The 26,820-nt window shown below is 43.1% G+C and overlaps 1 protein-coding gene across 5 annotated transcripts in view; it reads left to right on the forward strand.

The window, feature by feature from the left end:
- The window catches only part of DGKI (diacylglycerol kinase iota), a gene marked incomplete at both ends in the record, with an annotated part of 420,018 nt that overhangs the window by 188,346 nt on the left and 204,852 nt on the right, over nucleotides 1-26,820 (forward strand). For 4 of the 5 annotated variants that reach the window (XM_080932354.1, XM_080932355.1, XM_080932356.1 and 1 more), the window contains 3 exons: nucleotides 3,228-3,293; nucleotides 22,068-22,139; nucleotides 25,322-25,438. In XM_080932354.1, the coding sequence (XP_080788480.1) occupies nucleotides 3,228-3,293; nucleotides 22,068-22,139; nucleotides 25,322-25,438 (255 nt within the window). Of the gene's footprint in view, nucleotides 1-3,227; nucleotides 3,294-22,067; nucleotides 22,140-25,321; nucleotides 25,439-26,820 lie in introns of those variants that run through there. The other variant, XM_080932358.1, reaches the window with a different exon arrangement.

Below are 26,820 nucleotides of genomic sequence, written 5' to 3' on the forward strand. Positions count from 1 at the left end.
CGAAGAAATTGGCATAAAAATTGGAAGTTCGTGGGTAAAATGGGTTAGAGCCCAATAGTAATCTGACGATAATGGCTTCTCCTTTTCCTTGTTGATGAAGGCAGTTGAGGGTCTTCTTTCTCCCAGCTGGTAGCCACATGATTTAATTGTAAAATAAATAGGGTTTAGAATTCCATTCGATTCAATAAACAGTGATGTTTAAGCCACAGAATAAATCTGTATTCGGCTGAAGGAGAACTCTGTGCAGAAGGTTGTGTGGCATCTCAAATCACAGCTAAAGCCGTCAGCAAGCTCCTCAGCTCCTCCTATAGCTGCAACTTTAACGGTTATTTATCTGTGCCTTCACTTCCTGTTCCCCATCTGATCTCAGGAAGGGACAACTTAGTGATATCTAAAGGTAGAGTCACGTAAAGGCATTTCCTATAAAGTTTTTTAAATTTCATAAATGGACCGAACTTCAGGACACCGTAAGTGGGCTTGCCATGTGGTACAAATGACCAAGTTGGCCACCTCATTTCTAAGTCACTGCCGATTTGTGGAACTTATCAGTTCAATCTTATGAATGGAGCTGTCACTAGCTAAATGATGCCATGAGTCAGTTGTGATTTCTCATAGATAATTGCATCCAGGTCTCCCAACATTTCTCTTCTTGATAGTCCCGGAGTGATTTATAACCTCACCAAGTACAGGATTTCTCTTCACACCAACGACAGTGTTCACTCTCCTCCAGTTCCTGCTAAACCAACAGCCATTATGTTAAACATTTTAATGCCTTTTAATTATTATTTGACATGTCGACATATTCAACACTTCCACTGCTGTCCCTGCAGTTGTTTATTGAGTTTCATGAGGAAGTAGTGAATCTAGTGTCTCAGAGAAGAGAGAGGCAAAAGCCCTGGGTGAGGAGAGCCTGCTCCCGGCCACAGAGAGTGGGGATTTTCCTTCTATTCTCACATTTTAAGTGACCTCTCCATGTGGAGCTCTTATATTTTATTACCTAAAATCAGATCTTTGGAGGAGGTACCCCTACAGTAGTGTGAGTAGGGGTATACTGAAGTGGGTAGAGACTCCCATCCTCCCCAGTCCTTATCCCTAAGTAGGTACTGATCTCTAGAGGAGGCAGAGGGCTTGGCATCAGAATCACTTACCACAGGAGCAGGATGACCTTCACTCCAGGTCAGTATGGATTTTGCTCTGTGAGCCCTTGGAATAAACACCAGCAACTCAGTCCATTGTTACAGTTGTTTTGTGCTCCATGTAGGTGTTGAAGCTTGCACAGGCGACAGGCTTTACCTGTGCCCAGCACAGTCTTCTGAAGTTCTTCACTGAGAACAAATTGCATTGCTCAGGGAAACGGAAGCGCTCACTGGAAGAGGATCCCCATACTCGACAACTCAGACAATTCTTGTTACTTACCGATGAGGAGGGAGACCTGGTTTCTAGGGCTGAAGGAGGCGTGGCAGTAGTTGCTATGACAGAAGGAGGGGAGGCAGGGAGATGTGAGGTCACCACAGTTTACTGATCCACATTGGGACATTTTGGTATTCTCAAGGTGCTGGGACTTTCCTGGCACATCCCTAAGAGAAGTAAGTGTCTCTGTCCGTCATCATTTCATGAAGATGAAAACAATTGCTACACATAAAATATTACTAAAAGTGTGAAGGATACTTAGTAAGGGTTAGTGGTCCTATTAGTCTCTTCCCGAGGACAATATAAAACCGTGTCCTTGTTTTCCCGAATGGCAGCATTGAGAAAAGCAAGACTGAAATGTCATTGATTCCTGGGATCATTCTGTTTCTATAGCTTACTACCATCAAAAGCCCATTATCCCTCCAGGGGCCTTCTGCTGCTTTACTTTAAATTGATTTAACATTAATAGGAGAAACAACAGTGACATTTCAGTATTTAAAATGCTAATATTTGTTGGAGGTATTCTTGTTACCTGTAATTTCATGCCTTGACAAACTAACCAACCAACCTCTCTTTTTTCTTCTCCCCCCCCTCCTTCCCTGCCTCCCTCCCTTCTTCTTCTTCCTCCTTCCCTGCCTTCCTCCTTCCCTCTCTTAGTCATTCCCATTTTTTATTTTCTTTCTCCCTTTCTCCCTCATTCCCTCCCTTCCACACTGATCTATTTTCTCCTATCCAAATACTAACCAGATCCAGCCTTGCTTAGCTTCCATTATTAGATGTTCAAGGGTATGGCTCTGGGCTGATCTGCTTTCTTTGTCCATCCCCACTTAGACAATGCCCAAACTATGCAATAGGCAATCTGTTGGCAGCATACATTAGGGGTACTGTTAAAGGGAACATATGGTCAGTGGTTAAATTCTATGAGTCATGCTAATATCATGGAAGGAAGGAAGGGCAAGATTCAAGGAGAAGGAAGCACTTCGTGTCATTAATGTAAGAGGGATGAAGCACTCCAAGGCTTCTCTTCATCTTTACTGCTGCAGATAGCAATCCAACTTTATCAGTTGGAGGTGATGAGGTTGCTTGGCTCTACCCCAGTGCCGATTGTCTACTTGGGATGAAACAGACATTCCCTACAGTTTAGGACAGGAATTGTCCATGAAAGCTGGCCTAGTTCAAGGTGACCCAGGATGGTATAAATAGCTGTTATCTATATGCTGATCTTTTTGTCCTCGATAAGTCTTTTCTTTGATGTTTCTCTTCCTTCACTTTATCTAGTGATTCTCAAACCGATGTCCCGTAGCAGGAGACGGTGCTGAGAATTTGATCTTTTCAGCTCCTCATAGCTCAAAGGTTTAGTGTAGTATGGCGTGGGCTGCCAGATGAAGCATCGAGTGATCGAGTGTGCCCTTGTGCTGTGTTGGAGATTGTTCCATTGGCTTTTTCAGATTGTCGCCACACTTTGGGTTTTTCTTTCATGAACCCGAGTCCCCTCCCCCTAGGATCCTTTAGCCTGTTCACACACCTGCGTGGGTTTTAGTGTAAGACAGTGCAGTGAGTACAGCTGGGCCCTGGGTAGTGGGAAGACACGGAGGGAGGAGGCAGGGAGTGGACTGCGCTGTGAGTGAAGAATGAACTTCTTTTATGCTGAGTGTTTTCATGTTTATTGTGAACAAGTCACACCTACATAAATTTGCTTTTGTGCCTCTCTGGGCTTGGATTACAGTTTATAGAAATCTACACTCCAAAACATCCAAAATGAGGGCTACTGCGGATTGCAAATTAAAAGGCACTCATTCCTCTCTGTTTTCTTGCAGAACTTTGTGCGCCACCACTGGGTCCACAGGAGGCGGCAGGAGGGGAAATGTAAGCAGTGTGGTAAGGTAAGGGCCCAGCCACCCACGGCCACCACAGCGGGCTCCCCGGGCCTTGGCCAGCACCCAAGGTAGATGAATCCTGACTCTTAAATCTGATGTCTTTTGCATCTTTTTTTTTTTTTTTCCTGAGAGGATTTCTTAATTCTTCTAGCAGTCGCTACAAATAGTGACCTTCTAAGTAAAAGGAAATGATGGTTGTATTTTTCAGAGATGTGGTGGCAGTGTTGCAAGGACTTGTTGAAGGTGGAAAACTGAAATTTTTCTATTTTGTCAAAAGTCTTCCCTGAAGGTTACTAGACCACCCTATTCATCTGATCAGCAATACAAGCAGGGAGTGGGGTGGTGGTGATTAAGCTGATAAAAAAAGTGTGGGCATATATATCGAGACACAGTGCTTTGCAGAACTCTCTAGAATACCCCATAGTTAGAATCTAGAGTCTTTTTGCTTTCTTGAGACACTGCCCAATCTCTGGTACACGATGCCTCCTTCAGTGGTGGTTCTGTACGCCCTTTGGGGTACAGTGCCTCTTGAACAAATGAGGTGGGTCAGGGCTGGTGGGTATTGTGACCAGATGCTGTAAAATGCCACACAATCACTATTGTGCTGACCTTGACTTATCTGAGACACAGCATTTCCCTGTGTACAAAGACTGACCTCACAGACGCCATGTCTCCTGGGACAATGGCTGTGTGGTACACACTACATGGGGTCTACTTGAAGGCTGTCAGTAGGAAGCAGATGTGCTCTGGTCGAGGGGATTCGTGCTTCGGGGGAACATATACATCATCAACTGACTGCTGGTTTATTGTGTATTCACATTAGTCTTTTGGCCAAGCATCAGGCTGGGTTGATTGGTATAGATAGATATAGATGAATAGATGTAGCTATATCTCAGTTACAGAAATACTGGCAGTCTGGGGCAGGATGTAGAGACACATGGAAAAAGTGTATTGATTTTGCTCCTTTTACTCTGTGTTTGGGAAGAAAGCATGTTCTATTGTTGCCATGGTCTTCGCTGGAAGGCTCTAGGCCTTGGCCTCCCATTGTAACGAGTGTCATCTAATCTCTTCACTGCTGTGGCTTTCAGTTAGTTCTTCTCTCGTCTGGAAAGGGGACAGGCAGAGTATGTTCAATCTGGAGAGTGAAGTGGGAAGGGACAGGAAAGAATCAGGGTGGAGGGAAAGATGGACTCTTTGGCCCTGCACTGGGTCCATATGTCTCTTCTCCTGCGGTGTGGATTTAGAGTTTGCGGAGGTGTTTTGCTTCAGGGGTTGTAGACTGTCTGTAATGTGGAGGAGATGAGGGTAGGGAGGAGAGGGTTTGGAGGAAGAGACTGACAGGCAGGGTTTTAGAGTCAAGGATGGGATCGTATTGATGCTGTGGCTGAATCCTTTCTTTGGGAAATCATCGCCCCGGAGAGCTGTATGGCTCACATCACTCAGCAGTTCAAGTCGTAATAGAGCTGGAAGAATTTCATTTAACCACTTTGTCTTTTGTGAGGAATGTTTCTTGGAGCCATATTGCATCGTCTTTGTAGCCTCCATTTATGGTGGCTTAGTCAACTGGCAGGAAAGTGCTGGACTCTCTGTACCCCGGGATGCTGTGGCCTCGCCTCCTTCCCTGGCCAGTGCTCTTAGGCAGCATCTACAAGTGCTCACAGCTTGCTGAACACCACGCCTATGGCCCATCACACACTGTTCCCATAAATTAGCTGTGTTCCTCTCCTGTGTTTATGGTACTGTTGCCTATAAAGTCTTAGGCTCAAGCAGTTATGAGATTGATGCTTTTAGATATGTGTCTCCTTGCTGGATGATAAATAGCTCTCCTCTGGGTCATAACTTCTACCCTAGACTGGAGGCAAGCTAATGACTCTCTTCTCATTGGCAGAGGAAGGGTTTGGAAAATCACTTCAAGTCCAGGTGCTTTATATAATTTCTAATAATACAATTCTTACACTGTCTTAGATTCTAAACCCTACCCAGCCTCTCCCTCATACAGAGGTGCACATACAAGCCACGGGTGAGCTTGTGCTAGTGCACATTCATAAAAAGGAGAGAAGGGTATGTCCTCTTATTCGGTCACTGCTCATTGGGAAAGTGCTTTGTGTATAATTTTGCATGTATTTTTCTGGCATTTTGTAAACATTGTGGATTTTAAAGAAATATTAGTGGGTTATTGGTGGTTTCAATCCCTACTTTTAAATTTGTCAGTAACAAAAGTAATTGGAATGATGCTCTTTGGAATCTTGAATGTGCATTTGGCTGTGTGTGTATGGCTGTAACTATCCCATAAGGGAGCCCTTGATGGAATCTCATTGTCTTTCAACACAAGCTTAACCCCAGCCTACAAAGTTGATAGCCATTGTGCTTTGTTTCACATTGTCATTCATATGGAAGAGGCAGAGTTGAGTCAGAAAGAGATGAGACACTTACACTCAGATAGTTCAATCTGATGAGGGTTGGTAAAGAGAATATTTAAACTGTTTGAAGAGGGCATAGCAGGGGAACCACAGAGATGACAAGGACCACAGAGATGACTGCTGACAGGTCGAGGAGAGACTGGAGCCTGTGAGGAGGATTCACCAGCTGAGATGTCCTCCCAGCTAGGAATGAATAGATCTTCATTTGCTTCTAGTCAGTAATGGCCAGAATCAACGCAAAGTAGAACCCAAGGCCAGTCCATAAAGGGCAACTTTGTACCATGGCATGTAGAATCCACAGCCTATCCTTAAAGCCAGAACACATGCTGAATCTGCCTGTAGTCACTATATGCATTCAGCCCAGATTCACACAGCAATGCGTTGTCTCAAGCTATTTTTCTAAATGTCAAAATGTGGAGGAAAAGAATATTGATGGTTATAGCTGAATGGACCCTCCAGACATTTAAGCCTAAAAATTAGTGTAATTGTAGCTACATGTTTCTTAATCATAGTTTGAGAAAACATCTTTTATTTCTTTCATGGGGAACATAAAAGCATGTTGTTTAGTGAAATTTGGGTCTGAAGTTCTGATGCTTTTCCATTCTCTAACTAAACAAGACACATCCGTATGAATTACTTGCTCATGGGTCATACACTTTCACATGTCTGCATTTCAGAAAGTTAAGTATACATTGCGGAGAAGCATGAAACTTCCCCGTCAATTGTGATGGATACTCTTGAGACCTAATTTCAGAAGACTCTGAGAAGTAGTATGCAAAATGTACACGTAAAGTACACATAGCTTTTGTAATAGGTAAGTGAGATGGTAATTTAAGACGTTGTAGGGGATACAGTTGGGAAATCACAATGAGAGGGATTATAGGGCTGAGAAATAATGGCAAATGCTTACCTGGAGGAACGGGTGCATATTCCATTGTAGAAATGAAACAGGCATTCTATAGTGATGTAAAAATGTGTGTGCACCAGAATCAACTTTCTGTTCACTCTGCCACTAGGCAGTAGATGGAAGAGCATTGTTGAGCCTACGAGATCTGGTTTTGTTTGCTGCCTATGTTTGTCCTGCTGTAACAGAAGTGGCCTTTTACTACTAATCATCAGGAGATCACGGTGGAGGTGTAGACTGTGGCACAACTGTGTAGACCCTGCCAAGAGATCAGCAAGAAGCCTGGCTTTTGTCCTGTCTGCAGCTGAGAACAGGAGAGGAGAGGTGCAGACATCACTTCCCTATCTGTGGAGCATAGAGGCGGTTTCATGGTGTCCTTATTTGGGTGGTTTCACTTAGTGTGCTGTCATTTACGTTCATGGGCGTGGGGGGGGTAGTTGGAGGTCGTAGTTAAAGGAGCCAATGTTTCAGTCATGCAACATGAGTAATTCCCAGAGATCTGCTGTGAAGCAAGGTCTCTATAAAGTCAACAGTGCTGTGTTAGACACATGGCGTCTTGCTATTATGTAAGCTAGCTTACTTACTCTCTCCCACTCTCCCTCCCTCCCTCCCTCCTTCCCTCCCTCCCCTCCCTCCCTCCCACTCTCCCTCCCCTCTCTTCCTCCCTCCCTCCCTCCCTCCCTCCCTTCCTTCCTTGACTGCTTGTCTCTTACCTGACTGCTTGCTTACTTTCATGGTGCTTGGAATTGAACCGATGGCTTTGAGACTGCTCACCACTAAGCCATCCCCCCAGGCTTTATGTAAGCTTTCTTATTTCTGAAAATGAAGCAGGTGGGAGAAAGCTTTGGAAGGTTATGAATGTGCTATTGGCTCAGTTTGAGGATCTGGTTTCACAGGCATATGCTTATCTCAAGTTGTATATTTAAAATTTATAGCCCTTGGCATTTTATCTGCATCACAAAGGTATTAAAAATAAGGAGACAAGCTGCTCAGGGTTTCGCTGCAGTCTTCAGGTGGATGCGTCCTGTTTTCACCCTGTTTCATCCTGTGGTTGTTACCTTTCTTCAGTCTGTGGTCTACCAGTTTCCTCATAGGCACAGCCATGGGGTGCCATGATTACCCCAGTCACCCATTCTAACATCTCTTTCTGGATGTTGCTACAGGGGCTGTTGGTGTACGTGAACTCAAGTCACCATACCTGGAAGAGTCCAAAACTGCAGGGTGTGAGCAGAGTGGGCACTTCCTGATGTCCCAGACAATATCAACTTCCCTCCTGTGTGGCTCTTCTGATTCCAGGGCAGATGGTCCTAAGACAAATGTCCTCATGTCTTCCTTTTGCTTCTTCCCTTCAAGGGCTGCCCATCATACTGCTTTTTTCTTTTCTTTTTCTCTTTTGTTCCCCAGACTCTGACCTGGTAATCAACCTTCCATTTTGATTTCTAACCTTTCATGACTCTGATCTCCGCACACATTCTACACAGGCACGGTTCTTCCGAGTTTTACTGAAATGTAATATGATCCACTCACAAGTAAAAAGATTTTCTGTTGTGCGACTCATTCAAATATAGCAGTTGAAAAGCAAACTATAAAAAGTTAATAAAAAAACTTTTGAAATATTTGCGTTTTTGTCCCATTCAAAGGCACAAAGATGTTATGAGGAAACACCTGCAAAACCTTCCTGTCCAGTGTGTGAAAATATGACAAGAATTACTTCCCTTTTGTACATGAAAAATCAATTTCAAACTATATCCAAATAACAATAAAAACAATACATATCAGAAAAGAAGGAAATGTACAGCTTCTTTGCTCTTTAGGTTGACAAAGCAAATACACTCACACGTGCATGCACATTCATGTGTGAGCACGCGCCTGCATTTAACATACATAACATAGGTACAAACACCACCGTTCTTACTGGACGGTAGACTACTGTGGTGGTTAACCTTGATTGTAACTTGACAGGATTCAGAATCACCATGGAAACACAGCTGTACGTGTGACTGGGAGATGTTTGCAAAAGAAAAGCTCCACCCTGAATGCTTCCAACGTTGTTAAACTAGCTCCAGTCCTGGAGTGAATAAAATGGAGAGAGAGGGCTGAGCACCAGCATCCCCCTCTCTCTGTTTCTCTCTGTGTCTGTCTGCCTGTCTCTGTCTCTGGCTGCCTCAGTTTCCGTCACTGTCTCTTTCCTTTCCGTTATCCCCTTTTCTCTGTCTCTGTCCACCCCCACCCCTGCTTCCCAGCTGCAGATACAATGTGACCAACCAACTGCCTGATGCTCCGCCATCATGTTTTCTCTGCCATGACAGGCTGCACCGTGTGTCTGTGAGCCCGAATAAACCCTTCCTTCCTTCAATTGTGTTTGTCAGGCAATTTGTTATAGCAACAGGAAAAGTAAAGAATTGGAAAGGCAAAGGAAAGAATTAGAGAATTATTAGAATTAGAGAAAATACCGCAGCATTTAGGATGTTAATTAATTAATTAATTAAAAATATTCCAAATGTGTAAACTCCCTGTGGTTACAGGGAAAGGAAGGTCAGGAGACATGGTCAGTGAGAGGAAAGGGGCTGGAGCACAGAAGCAATCTGCCCAGAGAATTAAAAGAAGTTCTGATACCAGCAAGTTGACTGTTCCCAGTTAGACTGTACACTTCCCAGGGACATCCTGAGAACATCCCCTGCTGACCAGGTTGGGAGAGTAGAAATACTGCAGCCTTCCTTCTACCCTTCACGGCGTCTGCTTTGTGAAGAACCTATCTGTGGAAGACATGCTTATGGGCTTTGACCCTCACCACTTTTTCAAGTCACTTTTCTTAATTCGGTTTCTAAGGAAAAGCATACTTCTCACCAGGCCTTGCTGTAGAGTTGAGGAACACCAGACACTTCAGACAGTGATGTCATAAAAGCCCCCTTCAATCAAAAAGTTGAGCACTACGGGGCTGGAGAGAGGGTTCAGTGGTTTAGCTTTCTGGCTGCTCCTGCAGAGGATACAGGTTCCATTCCCAGCACCTACAGGGCAGCTCACAACTACCTGTATCTCAGGTTCCCAGGGATCCTGGTCCTCTTCTACCCTGCTGGGCACAAACATAGTACAGAGGCACACAGACAAATACTTTTGCACATAAAATAAAAGTATAAAAAATAGAAAACAACATATGCTGAGACTCAATGAAAGAGAAGTTGCTTAGCGTTTTTGAAGAGTTGGGTTCTGTCCCAGTACTGAAAAATAAAGTATGATGAAATATGACAAATCATCTGTGAGTTAAATTACCTTGTTAAGGGGAACTTCCTTTATAAGAAGACCAGTCTTTATAGCAACGAAGTCTTTGCTTTATTTTCCTATTCAGGCAGAAAAATGAACTTGGAGCAGCTAGTGGAGAAGCAGGAGTTTTTCCTGTAGGGAAGAACTACTCCAAACAAATACCTGGATTTGTTTAAACAAGTTAGATAAGTCTTAATGTATATCCAAGTGGGCTAGGATGTTGGCCAGAAAATATTAGCAAAGGTCTATGGTGTAGGCCTAATGATTCCTAGTTATGCATCAGTTTCTGCTGGCTAGAGACAATTATGGTAAAAACAGTGTTCCATTTTGATATGGACTGGTCCAGTGCTGATGACAGAACCACTGTAGGTTCATAACAAGCTATTCTCGTGTAGGTGGCCTACCTCCTATGTGTTTGGGAAACAGGGCCACTTCTGTTGAGCAGTGTAATCCCGGGTCTTCTGTAATTTTCTGGATGTTATACAGAATGTTCAGAGTTGCAAAGGATCCCCAAGTACCGGATATAGTCTTCAAGTCTCTCCTGTCAGAGAACAGCTATTTTCCCCCAATAATGCAGTCTCAGCAGTGTAGTGACTCCTTCCTGTGACTGATGGTCTCGTGACACAAAAGTCCTGATTGGTGAATGGCAGCAACACTTGAGGTCTGAGAACTTCTGGTTCCATCTCATGATGGAGATGTTCCCCATGTGACCTCTAGTCTTAGAGCTAGAGTTACAAGTGTGAAAATAACAAACTCTTCAAGTGGGACAGTGGGAGGAAGTAAGCATATTAGGACAATTCTGCTCCCTCTCTTTTTTTACCCATGTAGTCATGGCGACGAAGCATCCTTTGTGAGTACCGTGCTTATAGGATATTTTTTTCAGAGTTCAACCTCTGTTCCATGTAGCTTCAGAAGGTCACTGAGTGTCTGTCGCTTGTGGAGCTCCTGGTGGGATGTGATGTGACAGGATCAGTGTATCTCCTGGTCTTTTTCTCACGCCTGCACTTCAGTCTCTATGAGATGCTTTCTTTAGACTGGTACAGTGTTGCTCAGGCATGCCAGACATGGAGGTGTGTTGACTCCAGGCCAGGTGAGCTGCTGTTTCCACCCCAACCCTCCACCCTTTGTTCTAGAAAAGACTTCGAGTGTCCTCATTTTTCTACTGACTGGCTGCTCTGTTTGAGAGATGATGCTACAGTGGGTGCTCAGAGTTGGTGTCATTCACTGGCAGGTGACATTCAGAAGTGACAGTAGCTACTTTATTTTGGACAAGAGGAACCCCACACTGTTGGACCTAAACTGGTACAACAGGTGGTCCATTTAGAACCAAATGGTACCAGCAACAGCAGACTGTGACACTAAGAGTTAATTCTGTGTTTTTAGTTCTTACAGGGTGAGTTTTCTCCAGTGGGTATGAATACACAATACAGTGATCTTTGTGGTTTTGGCTCTCATCTATCTGTTTACCCACAATACTCTTCTCCAGACCTCTTGATTTGTTTCTTTCCATGTGCCTGACAAGCTAGCCAAGTAGTTAAGTGTCACTGTAAGCCATAATGTGTTCTAATGTTGGGCCACTCTCTTTTATACAATGAGCACAGTCAGTTGTTCCACCTGCATTTATGTCCATGGAAAGGAAGTCTCACTTGTGTCTCTGGAGAGCTCTGAGCAGACCTTGTGAGGCAAGAGTCTACTTTTGCCCTAAACTTACACACCAAGTTGACCCATCCATGTTCTGATCTTAGGTGCTTTCTCCTCTTCCAGATGGACAGCGCAGTTTTTAATATATTCATTCACATGTGTGTCCTGAAAGACCCAATTCAGTAACAAGGAATGACATGGAGCATCTGAGACATACCCTAGTGGATTCTTGGTTCTGCGCGTGCCAGAGCCCAGGCAGTTCACTTAATACAGCCTTTACGACTTTATCATGACACTTGGTGACTCATGGCTAGGTATTCCTGCACTAGCACATAACAGTGCAACACTAGGTGCTTTCACATGGTGTGCAGTTCTTTTTTTGTGGAGGACATAGGCTTCTTTCGGAATCCTAGAGTCTGTGTTGTAATTTTTCTTGTGTCACAGAATCATTTCTCCTCTCCTGCTCCTCTAAATACACGGGGTGGCAGGGCTGCCGTTGCTGCCGAGAGGGCCTGTGGCAAAGCTCTTTCCCATTTTGGATCCTACCGTGAGCTGGAAACATTTAATATCACCCACTAAGTGGATAATGACAGACGGTATTCTTGAGTGTAGAAAATACTGTCTCTTAAAAACCAAAGAAGTTGACAAAAATGTTGAAATGCAATCATTTGCTCTTTGTATTGGAGAGAATATTTTAGCACGCCTTGGATCCCTGAATCTCACAGGCTTCACTAACATGAGCATCTGTGACTGTAGGGCTTGTCTGCCTACCTTCTCTCCCTCTCTAAGATATTCAGTATACCTGACATTTCCCGTTCATTCGCTTTAACAGGATGCCACTGACTTGACAGAACAAGTGATGGGTGGAGTGTTCATTGGTTCAGTGCATGTCACTGCAGTTGGATCACATCCAAGGGAATTACAAGCCTAGAGAAAAATATATTGCTAACCCTACAGGTGAATGCAAATAGTTTTCTTAAAGTTTCCTTCCAGGGAGGGTCAGAAAATAATTTATTCAACAAGTCAGTGACTATGTGTCATATTCTAAATGCTAAAAGAACGTGGATTTGGTAACCACATCATGGCACAGATCAAGGTACTTCAGCATTTGTTGTCAGTAGCATCTTGTTGTTTTTGTTTTTGTTTGTTTGTTTTTTTGTCATGGCATACTGGTGAACAGAGTGGGAACATGTAGGGCTGTAAGCTTCTGCCTAAACACACCCACATGCACACACGCACACACGCACATGCACACACGCGAGCACACACACATACCCCAATCTCACACAAACACACCTACACTCATAGAGAAAAATAAATAAATTTGAAAAGAAATACTATTGTCATAACTCTCAAATTTAATCACTGGAACTCACTCAACATCAGTAGTTTTGAAAATACATTAGTTTTGATTTGTGTATGGCTGGGAGAGTTTCATGAAGTTCACTTGGGCATTGTTGCTATGCAGGTCCTTCCTCAAAGGACCCAGAAAGTTGTGTTGGCATCTGCTACTTATCAGGTGTGTCTTTTGTTATTCTTTAACTAAAGGTCAGGCAGAGTAAGTGCACAAAACAACCTTGGTTCAGGACGGACTGCCTTTGTCATCCTTTTTCCTGTTTCCTTCACCCCCTCTTTTCTCCTCTGCTCTTTTTCTCCCTTTTCTTCTCTTTGCCCTTTCTGCCTCCTAACTTCCCCACTTCTCTTCATTTTCTTCCTTTCCGTTCCTGCTCTCCTTTCATTCTTTGACTTTGCCTGAGGCTCAACTCAGAATCTTGTGTCTTCTAAAACAGCAGCAACCGCAACAACAAACAACGGCACAAAACCTGAGCCTTTAATACCCTTGTTGTCTATTATGGTTGTCAGTTCTCTTAGTTAGAGACAGTAAATACCACCACGGGCCTTGCTCTGCTTCCAGGGATCCTGCCTGATCCTTCAATCCATGGGTTCCATCTTTGACAATTGGTAAGGGACAGAACAAGACTGTGACTCTTTATTGGACCATATGCCCATTCCATTCTTGTGATCCTCCAGCCATGATTTCTTTTGATTCTATTGACTGAGCAATGTCTCTTTTATCAGATGTGGCTTCTGTGCCTGTTGGGCACATTAACTGGTATGAATTCTCTTTAGGCCACTCTCATCTAAGCATCAGCCTATGGCAGGTATAACACTGTGTGTTGATGAGTACTGTCAGGTCACCCCTATGGCTTTGGAATTCTGTAATTCTGGTTCCTATCAGACTGTTTACTCGGTGAGGCATGTCTTCCCATAAGGAGTAAGCTTCAAAGGAGTTCTGCCTGTGAGCCTATTCACATGATGACAACTTTTTCAGCAACACAAACACTAAGGCTTTTGTCAGTGTGGTGTCCTGTGGTCAACTGGGCTCTCCTTTCTACCCAACACAGCTCTCTAGCATGGTGGCATCTGTGAGATTTCAGTCCCTTCTGCCTCTGTCTCTACAGCTCAGCCTCCTGCTTAGCATATATTATGTCTTTGTTCAGTTTCTCATTCTACTGTTAGAATTGTCTTTTGTGGTTCCTGATCTGAATTCGTCTGTTATTGGTTCCATAACCATGTCTGATGTATGCCGTATAGCCCTAGCTATCCATTGGTATGCTTTTGATAATACACTGTGTTATAGAAGAATGCTCCCATCCACAGAAGCTCTCTATCTATTTGAGTACTGCCCCTTTTTATCCTCCACCCTCCAAATTCGGGTACGCCATTCCCCTCCCCCTGCAAATGGGCATAGGTGAGATATGTAGCCAGGCCTCTTGAGGTACATACAGCTTCTAAGAAACCATTAGATGTTGTCTAGAAGACTAAATACAGTACAGCCCCCAAAGTCAAAGTCATGTCAAAATGTCAGTACTTTTTCTCTCAAAGGCACATTTTACTTATTTCTACAACCCTTAGCACAGACGAGAAGCTAGGAAGAATAGGGTCTGACTCATTTCAGTGAACTTATACAGTGTTTTTTTTTTTTCAGTTGCCCTGGACTCCTGGGTTGAAACACACACACACACACACATACACACACACACACACACACACACAGAGAGAGAGAGAGAGAGAGAGAGAGAGAGAGATTCACAGAGAGAGAGACATTTAAAGTTCACACAAAAATAAATTGTATTTATTTCCACTAGTGAAAGGGTATTTTTCCTCAACATAATAGTTAAGGGGAAAGCAAAACTAGTTATTTCTTGCACAGCTATACAGTTGGCATGGCTCAGTTACATGCCTGTGTTTAGGCTGTCGTAATTTCTTTGATACCTATGTTAACATCAAGTCTACAGCTTAAAATGTAAACCATTTTAACCAACTACTTTCTGTCTTGAAACTCAGGCTGTTATTTAAAAAAAACAACCATTATCAGGGTAAAAAGCTATTTTCACTGGGAAAGATATCAGTTACGGGTCAAGCAGAGGTAGAAGTGAGTTTCCATGGAAGCGCAGTCTCGTAATTGTAGCCAGCTACATTGATAGGAAACTCGTTCACTCAAGGAACCTCCTGCGAATTCTAGCATAAGGATAATCCCAGCATTTAAAGTCTTACATCTTGGTGTTTATTAAACAGAATGCTCAGTATCTGTCGAAAATGCTTTTGTAATGGGTGGGAAGAGGCTTCGTGGGTAAGAGAGCTTGCTGCACAAGCTTAGCGATATAGGACAAGGTCCCCAGCACCCATATAAAAAGCTGAGTGTGAACTCACATCCTATACTGCAAGTGAGGCCGAGACACAACGGCATCTAGAATTTTCTGGTAGGCCGTCATAGAGGGGGAGGAGGAACCACAACAACAAAAACCAGGGTGCTCTGGTTCAGTGAGAAAACCTAACCCTAAGGCAGAGAGAAATAGAGGAGGACACAGCTTACTGCATGCACACATATGTAAACACATACCACACACAGAAACACCACACAAGACACATATGTATATATAAATACATCACACACACACACACACACACACACACACACACACACACACACACACTTCTCTCTTCTCTTTCTTTCCCCGTTTCTCTCGATCTTCAAATTAGGATGACCATAAAAGATTAAATACAAGCATGACAGCTTTATAAATGCATCCACACACAAATTTAAGGACAGTCTTGTAGCCATTCTTAGGTCCTGGGCTAAGCTGTGTGGCTGTGTGATGTCAGGCATATGAAATGGATCCTGACATCAAAGCTATCTCTATACTGATGGTCATGCTGGAGGGTATTAAGTTGTACTGAGAATTCTGCTTTCTGCTCCCTGGGTTTTGTTTTTTTTTTTTTTTTATGTTTCTTTTTCTATGAGATTTTTTTTTTTTACTTCCTTCTACTCTAGGAGACTCAATTTATGATCTTGATTGTAGCAAGAGTCTTCAGCCTAATTAATGAAAACCATAGCAGAAACTATCAGATGATATTGTTGACCAGTTTTGATTAGTGTATATTAATTGTCAGTGATGATGGAACGGAATAACTGCCCATGTTACCAGGGAAGGGTAGGTGTCTGTCTGCAGGCACTATGACTCAGTGAAGCCCAAGTGTTAAGTGTGTTACAGACAACAAGGTGAACCAAAAATGTACAGAGCTATGGGTAAGTTAGTCCTGCAGTTAACACCTATAGACAAATATTCGGAATTTTAAAAAGTGAATCTTATAACGTAACAGTGATGACATGTTGAAACAATCTTGGGAGTTATAAAGCTAGCTAATTCTTCACTTGAAGGCACTGGTCCTTAAGATCCAATTCAGACAAATGCATACATTTCTATTTTTAAAACCTTAAATATCTGCAACAGTTTTTGCTCAAGACAAACATCAGTGCAAGAAAAGCTTATCTGAACTCTCAATGAATAAATAAACTTTAAGCTTACATAAAGTAAGTCGTTGGTAACAAGTTTTACACTCTACCACCCAAATAAGGAAAAGGCGTTTTGGCACACTCAATTCTAAGGGTTCAAGTACCAGACAAGAGTGCAGATATCAGTGGGAAACTGAACTCAGTACTTTGTTCAGGAGAAAAATATATCAATAATTTTTAAATATTAGGGAAGAGATTTTTTTTTTTTTTTAAGTGTCTTTGCTAAGTGAGGATCAAAGCCTCCTCTTTGGATGAGATTACTCTAAAAGGCAATGGATAATGGGTTAACAGAAATGACATGCTTTCCTGGTCAGAAAAATTTTGTTCTTGTTGGTGGTGGTTGTTTGTTTGTTTTTCCAGTTAGGTTGTTGTACATCTGCACGTCAGTCACTTGGAGGTCTTGCTGACCAGATTCAGCCAGTTAGAGGAGGTTCTGTTGAAAGAACTCGAGCTAAATCTTGCTTAAAATGGAAGAATTTCATTTCCCATCCATGAGTCCCAAATCTCTTGGCATTTCTACCCTACAAGATACAGGGAAAAGAGAGGCACAGTGGATGTACTGTAAAATTTCATCTTTATGGTACTGGCATTGTGAGCTTTGTGCCAGCCACACTTACTAAGTTTTTTGGAGATGCAATGTAGGATGTATGTGTATATGTTTATAATACATTTCAAGATTTAGGAAATATTTGAGTAAAACTACTGGAAACTCTCTTTTCAAAGACAAATATAATAGGGGGCAATTAATCAATTGAGTTTCATCCTATAATTTCTTTGTGTTTGGACTTTTTATCACTTTATGAGCTTTGGCATGTTGGTGATATTGGAGATACATACTTTTTTGTTTAAAATTTTGGAGGCATGTTGAATACCTACTCTTTCATTGGATAGAATAAAGAAATTGGCATGAAGGCATGAGATTCTCTGATTTCAAATCTCAGTTAAATACAAAATCGATAAAATAATTTCAACCCATTTTAGATAAACCCCAATCCTCTAGTTTCAGCCAAGGTTGTAAAGCCGAGTACCATTTCTCCCCCCCCCCCCTTTTCTTTTATTGGATATTTTCTTTATTTACACTTCAAATGTTATCTCCTTTCCTGGTTTCCCCTCTAGAAACCCCCTATCCCACGCCCCTCTCCTGCCTCTATGAGGGTGCTCCTCCCACCCACTCCTTCCCACTTCCCAACCATGACATTCCGCTACACTAGGAAAAGAGTCTTGGCAGGACCAAGGGCCTGTCCTCTCATTGATGTCCCACAAGTCCATCCTCTGCTACGTATGCTGCTGGAGCCATGGGTCTCTCCATGTGTATTCTTTGGTTAGTAGTTTAGTCCCTGGGAACTCTGGGGTTCTGATTGGTTGATATTGTTGTTCTTCCTGTGGGGTTGCAAACCCCTTCAGCTCCTTACATGCCATATATGGTAGAAGAGAGAGGCAAATGAATTTAAAGACACTCAAAGTAAGCCTTATTTAACTTTATTATTCCAAAGGCTCAATGTGATTGGGGAAAAAAATCTCCAAAGAATCAACAGTCATTTTGTTGATATTTTTAAGTCTGGAGTCAGTTGGATCCAAGACCATCTGGCCTGATGCTCTTATTTTCCTCTCAAAAAACACAGAGTCATTGGAAATTCAGTCAGGGAATCCAGTCAGTGCCGTAATAGCAGATCCGAACCAGAATGAAGTCCAAGTGATTGGGATCTGGCTCTTTTTCTCATGCTTAAGAGACTGGGCAAAAATCTCTCCATAGCAGGTAGTCTATGGGAACTTTATCCTCAAAGCCTGACCTAGTAGTTCTGGTTATGTATATGTCCTAGATAATAACTCTGATGCCATGGTCTCTGTGACTGCTGGCATAGAACCCAAAATGAAGCACCAAGCTGCTTACCAGGAGACTCATTTTCTCAGTGACCCATCGCCGTTCTGAATACCCATGATGCTCAGTTTTATATAACCATTATATTCTGTTGTGAGCGTTTGGGTATCTCCCTGGCTGTCAGCACCAGAGTAGAGTGTATCTGTTTTCTTTTTGAAGCTGGAAGGCTAACACACAGTGCAATGAATGCACCCAAGTTGTAACAGTGAATAGAGTAGCACCCAGTTTATCTTAGAAAGGAGAGGGTGAGGTGGGGTGAGGGCACTCTGAAGAGGCTTAGTTTCAGATAACTTTGGTGTTACGATGTTTGAAGCTCGGAGAGCGAATGTTCATAGCTGAGTTAAGATGTGGGTAACAGCAACTCTCTCATTCCATCAGTAACAACACCGGCATGCACACTGGGCCCATGATATGTAAAGTACAGTTCAAAGTGTCTGAGAACTGTGGAGTGACTTACTCCAAGACCTTACAGTTCCAATGGACAAGGACAGCATAAGGACACTAGTAACTTAGTACATCTAAATAGTGTCTGAGGTAAGAACCAGAGGATGTAGCCCATAGCCAATGGTGAGATAATGCAAATCGGGGTGATTTGGGGGACCTTTTAGATTTTTCCCCCTGGGTTTGAAATGTAGATATCACATATGGAATGATGACAGGGTTCTAGGTGATTGGTTGGGAATAAAGAAAGGCTGGTCTCAGACATTGTAAATTTGAAAGAGCAAGGCATAGTGTGAAATTTAATTAGAACTACCTCATTTTATAGAAATTTGTTGATGGTAATAGTGCTAAATTAATGTCAAAATGTTGATCTGGGGGCAGGGAAGATAGCTAAGTGGCTAAGGTGCTTGGCAGGTGACTGTAAAGGTTAGAGTTTGGAACCCCAGCATTCACATAAAAACTGGGTGAATGTGACTGACTGCTTGTAATTCCAGCCCTTGGGAGGCAGAGAGATATGATCCCTAGGCCAAGCTGGCTAGCTACACTAGCTGAATCAGCAAATGTCAGGCCAAGTGAGAAGAGACTGCGCAGAAAATAAAATGCAGGGGGACTGAGAAAGACAAGTAATGTTAACCTCTGGCCTCTACAGGTACACATGTGAACATGCACTCACACATGCATGTGCCTAGCCACATGCGAATGTGCATTCAGATATACATGCATAACACACACACACACACACACACACACACACACACACACAGAAAGAGAGAGAGAGAGAGAGAGAGAGAGAGAGAGAGAGAGAGAGAGAGAGAGAGAGTAAGAAAAGAGGTGGCAAGGCCTGTCGATACCAAGACAGTCATAACATGAGCACAGTGTCCCATGTGCAGTGAACAGGGGCCACACCAGAGTGATGGATGGGCATAGGGTCCAGGGCCTGAGAGATGTGTGAGCTCTGCTCCACCCTAGTTCCTTCATGTTTTCTCATACACTCTTGCTTCTTTGATCAGACAGCATCACAAACTATTGCTCTAGCTCCGAAGAAACATGCCATCTCTCTCTCTCTTATTGCTCTCTCAAAAGCAAGTTCAGTGACCTTTCCATGGGTCTCCAGGGCAAAGCTAGTTTGGCCTCTTTGGAGCATGTTGAACACTTTGATAGTTTTGAAAAGCCTTGGACACATCATCTTCAAGCTCATTAGGTTTTTGTGTCCTCGCAGTAATATTCCTGTCATGGTTCTGACACGTGACAGTGGAGCTGGCTGGTGATGGCTCTGGGTGTGTGGAGGTCAAAGCTGACCCAGTATTTCTGCTCACATGTGACATAGAAGCAATACTGTCATGGGGGAAAGCCCTTGCTGTTGACAGAAGGAGACCCTGAAGATCACCGGAGGTGCAAAGCTTTACAAGGGAGCTTGTGGGAGGTAGCATATAGAACTCCTGTCTGTGGTTTATTATAACTCAAAGTCACAAAACTAGGTCAGCAGAAAGAACACAGAAAGTGAAGCATGAAGAAACCAGATACCATCAGCTTCGCCTTGGAGTCCTGTAAAATATGCTAAGTCCCTCCAGCAGTAAGCTGAAAAATACATATAAATATTATTTACCCATCTCACTAAAACTCTTTGCCAAGAGTTTCAAGAAGGCTTCTTTGCTCAAGTACCTTTTGTATAACACAGAAAAATACACTAGACTCCAAGAAGGAAATCAGGGATTTAGCATAAATTGTATTAGTCCAGGAGCCATTTGAATTATTTTCGGAACTGAACAAAGTCTCCCAAATGCAGAAACATACCCATGAAGATGGAATAGTGGCTTTTATACCTTAGTGGTAACCTACACCTGCCTATATTAGACTCAAGGCTAGCCGAAGAGGAAGGACATCCTGCCCAGTACTGTAATGTTACCCTGGACAAGGGAGGTCAGAGATCTCACAGGAGAGCTTTTTACTGCCGCTTTCCCAAACCAGGATAATTCCTGGCTGTGTTCTCGATACTTATTCTTATATATACAGTTAAGTGTAGCCCTCATTTCTATCAAACACACTTCTTTTCACAGTAGACCAACCCTACTACAGAAAGCCACATTGAGTCAGAAAGCAGAGAACAATTCCTGAGATGTGGCTGGTCCCACGTCTCGAATACACTTAAGGCTCAGGGAACATCTTGGAAGAGGGAGCAGAATGATTGTTAAGAGCCAGAAGATCAGGAAGTCTACTGCAAGACTGAGTCTTTTAGATTTGGCAGGGAAACTGCACAAGAGGGGTGAGTGGGGGAGTCTGGGAGGAGGCTCTGAGCATCGCTGTGTAACTCCTATTCGGAATTTCCTTTCTAGATGGAACCATCAGTTTTCTGATTCATCTAAGTTTCTGGTTCTTAACCTGTGGGTCACAGCCCCTTGGGAGTAGCCTATCAGATAGCCTGCATATCAGATATTACATTATGATTCATAATCAGAGTTATGAGGTAGCAATGAAAATTGCTTTATGCTTGGGGGTGTGTCACCACAACTTGTTTTAAAGTGTTGCAGCATTAGGAAGGTTGAGAACCGCTGATTTGTGGAGACCTTTTGGCAATTGTTTTGTCTTTGTTACTGCATGCTGGTTAAGAAAGAAACTGAAGGCTGGGAAATGGCTCAGTGGTTAGGAGCACTGACTGCTCTTCCAGAGGTCCTGAGTTCAGTTCCCAGCAACCACATGGTGGCTCACAACCATCTGTAATAGGGTCTGATGCCCTCTTCTGGTGTGTCTGAAGACAGCGACAGTGTGCATAAAGTAAATAAATAATTCTTTTAAAAAAGAATAAAACTGAAAAGCTGCTTGTTTTGAGAACAAACATCCGAAGGAGATGGTGGAAATCTTTGAAATTATTACTCTAAGCTTGGACTTAGACCCTGACAGATAGGTGTTGCCTTTGGTATTTAATTTCCCTTGTTTCTGGGTTCTCAGATATTAAAGTTGATCAGAGTCTTCATAGTATATGACCAAGTGAAGCAATGGTTTCTCTTAATGTATACATATATATTCTAGAATATATAGTTTACAGTATATGTGTGTGTACATTTATTTCATGTGCATGCACACATGCATATATACGAGATCTTTTAAAGGAAAATCTTTTATGTTAGTGAGACGGCTAAGGGAAGCTGATGGTGTAGGAGACACTGCCTCCTTGTCTCATGCCCCAGATGGCTCTGAAATAGAGAAATCAATGTGTGGTAGGAGGTGGAGAGGGTAGTGTTGTGCGGCCCATGCAGCAATGGTTCCTATAGCCATGGATGACAATCTTGGCCTCTTTCACTCCCGTAAACCCCAGGAGGGCAGCTATGGGCTGTAATGAAGGAGGTTTTAAACTCTGTCTCTTGTCCTACTGTCTCAGGGCTTCCAGCAAAAGTTCTCCTTCCACAGTAAAGAGATCGTGGCCATCAGCTGTTCTTGGTGCAAGCAGGCGGTAAGTGCCAGATAAAACAAGTGACATGGGCTCACACGTGACCACAGCTGGGCATTTCTGATGCTTGGGTTCCTGCCTACGTGTGGAATATTGCCCTGGCTGAACATTCGAATTTTCTCATAGCAAGAAGGAGAGTAAAATTATAGAACAACACACACACACACACACATATGTAGGGGAACGATAGAAAATTTTTACTTCCTTTGTACAGCTTGAAGTCCAGGATAAAAGGCTAGGAACCCTCCCTGATTCTCGCCCTGGGACTGGAAACCAGTGCCCCTGCCCTAGAACCCCCACTGTCTTTCCTGTCCGCTAGACTGATGAGCGTTCATCGTCATTCAGAGTAAACACAAGGAGCCGGTGAACTGTGCATATGGGTTCTCCTGGCCTCCATGTGGGTGGCTCTCTATGGGCTGTGAAGAGGGATTGCCTCTTTTGTTGTTTTTTATGTTTAGGCTTTTGTTTTTGTTTTGTTTTTAGGTATCCACATGCCCACTAAATTAGATCTCTTCCTTATATTTGACCATGCATATTAAGATCCCACACTAACATCCCATTTGCTCTTTTTCTTTTATCTCCCATCCTGTCTACTCTGAACATCACTCGACCCCTCTATCCAAAAGAGATGCTGAGCCTCATTATTTTCTTGCCTCTGTGCTGCCTTTTGTTTCACCACGACCCAGTTAGCAAACTGTAGCATCCAGAGCCAAATGTGGCCACTGCCTATTTCTATGCATCATAACTGCAGCATAGAATATACGTAACTGGTAATACCTTGGAGACAACCTAAGTATTGGCAACGCACACAGGCCTTTGCGGAAACAGTCTCACAGGCTGCCTCTTCTTTGCTTTTTAAAAACATGCTATCCTTCTGTGATCCTCCTGCCTCAGCCACCTGAATGCTGAGATTATGCACTTGTGCTAGCTTACCAACTTTCTATCTACTCTTTGGAGTATCTGTGTAGAGCGGACCTAAAACAAAAGTTTGTGTTGTGTTAGCTAGGTTAAATCCTCACAGATCTACACAGAGCAGGTGCCACTCCTCAAACTGGTAACAGGGCCGGAACAGATGTCGTTTGAATGAATTGCAGTTGACGTTTGAGGGAGGAGGTCAGACTCTTTGCACTGTGGTGAGTCTACAAGATCCAACTTAATACTTTCCCCAGGGCCTTCATTTGTCAATAGCCCCCAGTTATTAGGCTCGGACTCCCTGGTCTGGACGGTTCAGAGCTTACAGTGCCTCAGTCTCACCACGTTTTGTTTCTCTTGGCATTTCTATTTCTTCACGTAACCTCTGTGCTTCTGTTTAAAAATGTGTTCAGGGTCTAAGGCCACCTTACTTCTAGTGAAACTTTACGTCCCAGGGGCAGAATCTCTCTCCGGGAGTAGGTGTCAGCCAGTCTCTAATGTTGCCCATACTGCTGGTTTTCTGAACTGGTAAGAGCCTGCTGCCGGCACAGCATCTGCTCTGATAGGCTGCTGCCCCTGTGACTCTGGGGTGAGGCATCTTGTTCAAGGTCTGCTAATTTGAAGCAATTTGAGGTGAACACCTGTACCCCCCCCCCATTATCCGCCATCCAACTGAACTACTATAGAGAATGCCTTTCCACTTGCCCATTGTGTTATAGCTTTGGCCAAATTCACATAATTCTAATATCTCAGAAAGTGTGGAAATTGATTTCTCAAGGTCATATATGGGAAATATATGTGCACAGATTACGATATTGATATATTTTAGTAGTACAAGTAATTCATTCCAGGAAATTTGATGTCAAATAAAAAGAAACAAGTAACTGACCCTCTAAGATGCAGGGGGAATCTTGGAATTAAGGAGACATTTAAAAATACACAGTCCTGTGAGTACCTCTTAGTCTCTAGCTTGTAGACCATTCAAGTATGAGTTGTAAGAGTTGCTTAGGCAAAGTTCGAAGCCTTTGCCTCTGTCAAAATGCAATGAGTATGCACTGAGATTTAATTTTAGTTGCTTAAAAAAAGTAATCGACTTTGAAAGAAGGTGTTCAAATGATATTTTTGTGGTGCGGCATTCCTCTGGCTTAATTCGTTTGCAGATTCCAAATAATGGGTAGTATGTTGAATTATAAATTATTTTATCATTATTTTACCCTTAATTGATATAAATTAACTAGTGGATCTCAGGAAAGTGTTATAATTTGCAGAAATGAAAACAAAACCCTGTGAGAGCACAGAGTAAAGTTAGACTGGCTGTAGGTGCCAGTTTTCCCCCAGACGGTCCCAACTGATGTGTGTTTCCAGCACTGTTATTATCATGGTTCCTTTTCACTCTTAAACAGCTCCAGTTAAAATGGCGAATTGTGTGTGCGTTACAATAAGTATAATTCAAATTAAAAAGTCACTGTGATTAGAACTCAAGTCTCTCAATCAGTGCATAAGCTGATTTTGTGTCCATTAGAAATGAAATGTCCTTACTGGAGTGTTACCCCAGAGTCAAAAAGAGTTGATTGCAAACGTGATCGGACTGAGGTCACATGCCCGCCTCCCAGCAGAACCTTGAGTTAAGCTCCTCACCCGGGGTACCGCAGTGATTATTATTAGGTTATATTTCCTTCCTTCCTGTAATGAACGAGCGCCTCAGGCCTGTGGAGCATAAAGGGCCACTGTATTTTTAAGGCTTCAGACAAGCCCGGTAGAAGTGATCTCTCTGTGCTTTGTTACCACTGAGATTAACAGCTTTCCAGAAGAGACCTTTTGCTTCCTTCCTGGCTCCCCAAACTGGAAAGATTACCTGGGAGGATCTACATGGGCGAGACAAGCAAACAGGCAGGAGATGGGCCTTGTCTTCCCGGCTGCCTTCATTTTCTTCTCTACATTACCTAAGACACAGTTGGGTGTAGTTATATTAGTAGAACTCGACAATACTCAGCTTCTTTTTAATGTGAACAGTCCGGTAGACAGCTAGAATGCCCTGGCGGGGTTCACACACTGGTGACCAGCGTATGTCTACACTGGGATGACTCACTCTGGCCTCTATGTTCTTGGGCTGGCTGGATGCTGATGAGATATATGTGTCCTTGATGTATGATATTGTGCGTGCTTGCGTGCGTGCAAGTGCGTGTATGTATGTGTGTGCGTGTGTACTTATCCCTTCTTGCTGTGAAGTACTTCTTATTCAGAATTGCTTATTGGCCTGTTTTTCTCTTCAGTTTCACAATAAAGTGACCTGCTTCATGCTGCATCATATTGAGGAACCCTGCTCCCTGGGGGCTCACGCTGCTGTCATTGTCCCGCCCACCTGGATCATTAAGGTGAAGAAACCTCAGGTAACTGCAGGATCCTGGTGCTGTTGGCCTAGTGCAGAGACAAATTAACTGCTGTGACTTGCTTTTCTCCCTTAGTAGTCTTTGGCATCCTATGACCTTTACACATCCATCCCCAAGGTCTGGTGCTTAGCTACCGGGCTCATTCATTGACCTATCACCTGACTTTACTAGACTCTCTCATGGGACCAGATTCCCAGCCTCAGGAAAAGCCTCATTCCTTCTCACCCCTGTGCAGCGATACCGCATGAAGGCAGGTCTCCTGCGCTTCAGTGAGTACCGATGAATGTATATTGGATGCTTACACGTTCTCTCTCTGAGAGGAGTCCACAGAGAGCAAGGTTTGCAAGCATCACAGTTCAGTTAAGATTTCTGCCAGTATGAAGGGCAGGCTGTGAGTCATGACCTTCACTATATACAGGCCGGCTTAGAGAGCCACAGTCTTTTCTTAATACAAATTCAATCTGCTATCTTAGTACCTAATCTCATTTGGTGTGGTTAGTAGCTTTCCTGTTCAAACTAATCTTTTGTTAGTCTGGGGGAACTTCCTGAGGATGTAGGGAGTAGCTTTCTGTTCAAAAGGTGGGTTGGGGTTTGGAGCTGCAGGAAGAGTTTAACAAGCCAGACAATAGCACACTGTGTAGAAAATTATCTTCTTGGGCCCGTGAGCTGAGTTAGAGCATGCTAGGTCTCTGCTGAATGAAGCGTGTAGGAGCAAATGTCTAAGATAAAAGGCCGCTCTTTATTAAGGGCGTGTACATAGATGAGCTTCTATTCAAGAGTCCACAACGATGTTGTAAATATGTTGGTGCTTCCCTAAAAGTATAATCTTTGAGGACCTAGATCTCATCTTAACCATCTGTAGACATCACGCTGGATAGAATGGTGTTCTGGATCGTGGCTAATTAAATGTTTACTTAATTAAGAATATCTTCTTGACCTCACATTTTGAAGTAATGTGATAGAACATTAGACTATGAAGTACCTATGTTTTTGTATGTATATATGTATAGTTGCATAAGTATGCACACACATATATGTAGAGAGAGAGATGAGGTGACAGACAGGTCGGTGACAGACAGACATACAGTAAAGATCCCCATTTGGACTGCCATTCTACTCAGCCATCTCCCACCTTTCTTCTTTTAAGCATCTTCTCGATGTCTCTACAAGATTTTCTGACATATTTGTGGCTCCATGCTGTTAACATGCTCTGAATTCCACAATTTATAATTCCCTCAGTCATGATCTGGTCACAAACCCAAGCACCCTGAACAATCCCTGAATTTGTGGCTGTGAACTTTCTATCTTCAATAATGGAAGTGTGCTAGAGCACTCTCCCTCCTTGACACAGCTATCTTCTTTGATTGTTATCCTACACACTT

The sequence above is a fragment of the Micromys minutus genome (assembly GCF_963924665.1).
Source record: "Micromys minutus genome assembly, chromosome: 18".
Classification (NCBI taxonomy): Eukaryota; Metazoa; Chordata; class Mammalia; order Rodentia; family Muridae; genus Micromys; species Micromys minutus.